Genomic DNA, 4415 nt, shown 5'->3' with positions numbered 1-4415 from the left:
GTGGCGAGATCCATGCCAGCCAACCGGGCGAAGAGAAGGTCGTCGGGGAGGGCCACATCGGCAAGGTCCGGTCACCCAACGACCTGCAGAGCAATGGTGATCTCCACGAGCTATAGGTCGACGGCGTGCTCCATGCCCTACGATGGGGTACGGTGACCATGGCGGTGGCCACAAATCCTCATGCTCGCCTCGATCTCCATGACACACCCCGAATGCCGAAGGCAGCAACGACCTCGACAAAATTGTGGCCTCCATCCGGCAGCAGCTCGTGGGTAGGAGGGCAGGCGGCGTCGCCTCGGATGGCGGCGGGGAGCAGCGTTGCTTTTGGATAGGTGGCTTCGCGAGGACAGCCGCGGCCCGCGGGGAAGCGCCCCGATCCAACCCTGCGCGTCGACGAGCACCTCCTCAGCCGCCGCCAAGCCTATCCTTCTCCTCCCTGATTCCCCAAGATGTGCCGCCGCCCCGGTCCTGTTGTTTCCGTATATTGTGCCATTTTTCCTCGTACCTAAACTGATGCGGGCAAGCGGATGGCAGAGTTTTCATCCGCCCTTTAAAATTGCTAAACGCATTTTTAATGAGGATTATTGTTGTCTTTATGGTTAGACCTAAATGAGTGGATTCGATCATGTGGCTCTAATTACTCCGGATTATTATGTGTACACTGTGCGGGGTGCAGTTAGAAAAGAAAATGTTTGCTTGTTTAATACTCCTTTCGTTCCTTGATATAAGGTGTATATATTTTTGAGAAAAAATCCAAAATATAAGGTGTATTGCGTTTCACCACTCGTTTAGATAGTTTTTTTAGGGATTTGATAACATTTCCTTATATAAGGCAAGCTTCTCTATTTTCTCATGTCAACTAGTCAGGTATAATCTCGTCCAAAACTTGTGAAATTTTCCGTCCACATATGTTCTTTAATTTTCATGTCAAAAACTATACACCCTATATTTAGGAACGGAGTAGATAGATATTACCCTAAAAAAAGTAGATAGATAGATAGATATAGATATAGAAAAAAGAAAAAAAGAAAAGAAGAAAAGAAGATTCTGGCTCATACCAAACGCGTTGTATCCTATGTGCCCATACCAGACGCGTTGCGTTGTAGTCTTTCTCCACCGGCAGTCTCTCAATCGTCTTGTGCTGTCATCCCACGCCACCGAACCCTAGATCCGCCGCCGCCCAACCGCAGAAAGTGAGGCCGATGCCGTGGCCCTCGGCTGCCGCCGGACACCAGGAATCACAGCCGATGCCGTCAGATCCGGGAGAGTGCAGGGGTCTGTTCTCGTGCTTGTTCAGCGAGTGCGACGCTCCCCCCTTGGACAAATCGAATTTGGACGCCGATCTCCTGGAGCTCCTCCTCGACTTGCACGAGGAGGCGTTCGGCCGGCTGCCTGTCCATGACATGCCGGTGGAAGCCGCCGACCAGTTGGCCGTATCCATGCGCGAAGGCGGCCTCTGCCTCGGCCTCCTCGACCCCGTCACCAACATCATCCTCAACACTGTCGCCCTCCTCCCGCGCGACTTCGGGGACATGGCAAAGCCCGACAGGAGGAGGTCCAAGAGGCTGGCCGCCGACAGGGTGCAACCCAGTGACTACAGCAGCTGGAACACCAGCTGGGTTTTGCCATCCTCCGGCAGGGTTACCTGTGGGCCGTCCACCCGCAGGGCTACATGGTACTCTATTGCTGGGGCGCCCCGCCAGGCTCTCATCAGATTCATGGTTGGCTACTTCGGATGCCTCAGCGAAGAACAGGCCACCCGCTACCTCCACTGGTCACGCGCCAATCTCGCCCTCGCAGTCCAGCTGGTCGAGCACGATCTACACGCTGCTGCTGTTTCACCACCCGACCCCACCTCTGAAAGGACACAAGCCGCCTTCAAGTACGCCGCAAGCCGTGGGCGGCGGCACCCTGCGCCTGATGACCTGGTGCGGCTCCAGGCGTCGCCCCTGCCCAAACAGTGCCTCCGCGACTCCGCCCCCTTGCTCGAGAAGGGAGGGCGCAAGATCACCGTCGATGATGTCATTGCCATCATGGATTTGCTGCGATACCAGGTCGGTGCCCCCTTGGATCTTCAGTTCAGCTTGCGGCCAAGCAGAAGAGAGCTACTTGTCTACTGCCGGGACCTCAAGGCTGATGAAGGGAGACTAGACATTTCCAACACCACAAGCTCCGATGGCTTCAAAATGTTCACCATAAATGTCGAGCGTCATGGAGACCACTTCGCGGCCCTGCGGTCTCCTCACGAGCACAGATCCATGATCTCATCCTGTTTGCAGAAGGTCGTGAAAACCGCCAAAGCACACTTCGGCTCTGCGGTCATGATCTGTTCTGGTGATGCCTGTGAATACACTGGGTCTCTCAGGATGAGGCTCCACGACATGATCCACGGCTTCTATCTCAAAGTCTTCGCCATGCTGCCCTCTACGTGGCTCCACCTCATCCCCCACATCCTATTCGCTGGCCACTGCTATGGCCCCATGGACCCTGTCTCCAACATCATCATCAACTCCATTTGCCACCACATACTGCGCCCGCTCCCATCGTCAGCTGACTGCAAAGTAGAGGTGTATGACATCCTCGACACCCTCTCTATGCTTCGTGTGGAGGTCCGTTCCTTGGAAGGCCTCATTGCCCTCGTCCGAGCAAGCTCCGAGTCCCAATGCTCGACGCAGTGGGCGATGGAGCACCTCTCCTGCAAACGCTGTGACCTGTCCCAGGAGACGCACACCTCGCTGCAGTTTACTGACGCAGCCGCAGCCGCTCGACACCCACAACATGCTGAGCTGGGATCATTCTTCGCTTCCCTGGCGCCCGACAGGCTCATTGACCTGCGGCTCTTGCTGGCCACTAGCGCCGATGGCAGGATCTCCTCTGAGTCTCTTGGGGAAATAATATCCACTCTCAAACAAAGTGCACTGCTGTTGGCGGCTCCCGTATCTCCCAATGCGGCTGAACTGTGCAACGAGGCTAAGGAGACTCTGCTACAAAAGAGGTCATGTTATAACGAGATGAAGTTATTCATCCGCGCTGAGCTTGCGCAAGTGCTGAAGAAATATGCCTTTGAGCATCCTCTGGTACATGGCTTTGTTTGTGTCCATTGTTTCTTTCTTGGGTACATACTACATTCTTAACATACCTCTTTCAGGTGCCTCATTTGACCTTTGCTGTTTCTTGTTTTAGGAACCAAAATATGAGCCAAGTGTTATCTGTGGTTTGGTTGGGAGAGGAGAGTGGCACAACAGTGGTGGCAGGAGGAAGAAGATAGCTCCATCCATCAGTTGGCCGAGCTCCGACGTCCTCACCTCAGGCTTGGCTTGGAGTGCTGACAATGAAGCATTCTACATGGTATGCATCCACATCCGCTTCATCTACTAGATGCTAAATCGAGTCAATGGACCAGTTGGCTAGAATTAGAAATTAACTGCGTGTATTTTGTGTTCGCGCCTCCGTGTATTTTGCTGGACGCTTAGTGTGTTCATCGCTGGGAGGAACTATCTCTAAATTACTTGTTATTATTGCAGTGTAGTAGCCAACGTGCGTGTGGACTAATGTTTAATTATGTGAGATTACCCCAAAATGTCTGATGCTATTAAGCTGCAAAACGCACCTTCGTAGATAGACTGAGAACCTGACAACCAACGTTTTTCCAGCATTTTATTTTCCCCAATGATGTCTTTCCGACTTTTTTTCCTGTGTCGGTGACAAATCTTGCCATGTGTTGGTTGTGCATGTAAAAAATAAAGGACCCCGATAACTGCCACACGTGTGGTGTATCGGGTGGTTGTGCCGCACGTCCTGTGTGGCACGGAGACGACCCCGCCCACACGACCGCGTCCGGGCACGCGCAGCCACAGCCCGCACGTCCGGTGCAGCGCGATCGCCCCGCACGAGCACGTCCGGGCGAGCGAGCACGCGGCCCGCACGACCCGTCTCGGCCGTCGCCCCTCCCCACCTGCGAGCCACACGCCCCGCGTGTCAGTAACCACGCGTCCCGCCGCGATTGACATGGTCCGGACCCTCTTCAGTTGCCATGTTGCTCAACTGCAGTTGCCATGTTGCTGAACTACAATTGCCATGTCGGACAACTACAGTTGCCATGGTTGCTCAACTGCAGTTGCCGTCTTAGGTCAAGTGCCGGATGCCATTTTTGGGCAACTACAGTTGTTGCCATATCGGACAACTACAGTTATCGTGATTTTGGAAAACTTTAAGAGTTGCCACCTACTAACACTGGACAGTTGCCATGTAGCACTAAAAAACATGGCAAAAAACATGTTGCGGGTAAAAAGAGAGTTGCCATCTGCTTACGAGCACGCTAGGGTAGTTGCCATGTATCCTGCAAAACACATGGCAACTGATGGCTTTTGGTGTGTGGGAGAGGAGACGGGAGGGCAGTTGCCATGTATCCTGCA

At 53.7% G+C, this 4415-nt stretch overlaps 1 protein-coding gene across 1 annotated transcript; it reads left to right on the top strand.

Annotated features, from left to right (window-relative positions):
- Positions 1 to 1202: 1202 nt before the first annotated feature.
- Positions 1203 to 3348, top strand: LOC119343236 (the record flags this gene model as incomplete). Its single annotated transcript, XM_037614319.1, has 2 exons — positions 1203 to 3077; positions 3184 to 3348. Coding segments are annotated over exons 1-2 (2040 nt in total), but the record flags the coding sequence as incomplete, so codon positions are not given.
- Positions 3349 to 4415: the final 1067 nt, after the last annotated feature.

The sequence above is a fragment of the Triticum dicoccoides genome, unplaced genomic scaffold (genome assembly GCF_002162155.2).
Source record: "Triticum dicoccoides isolate Atlit2015 ecotype Zavitan unplaced genomic scaffold, WEW_v2.0 scaffold120037, whole genome shotgun sequence".
NCBI classification, from domain to species: domain Eukaryota; kingdom Viridiplantae; phylum Streptophyta; class Magnoliopsida; order Poales; family Poaceae; genus Triticum; species Triticum dicoccoides.
This window is presented reverse-complemented; position numbering and strand designations above follow the sequence as displayed.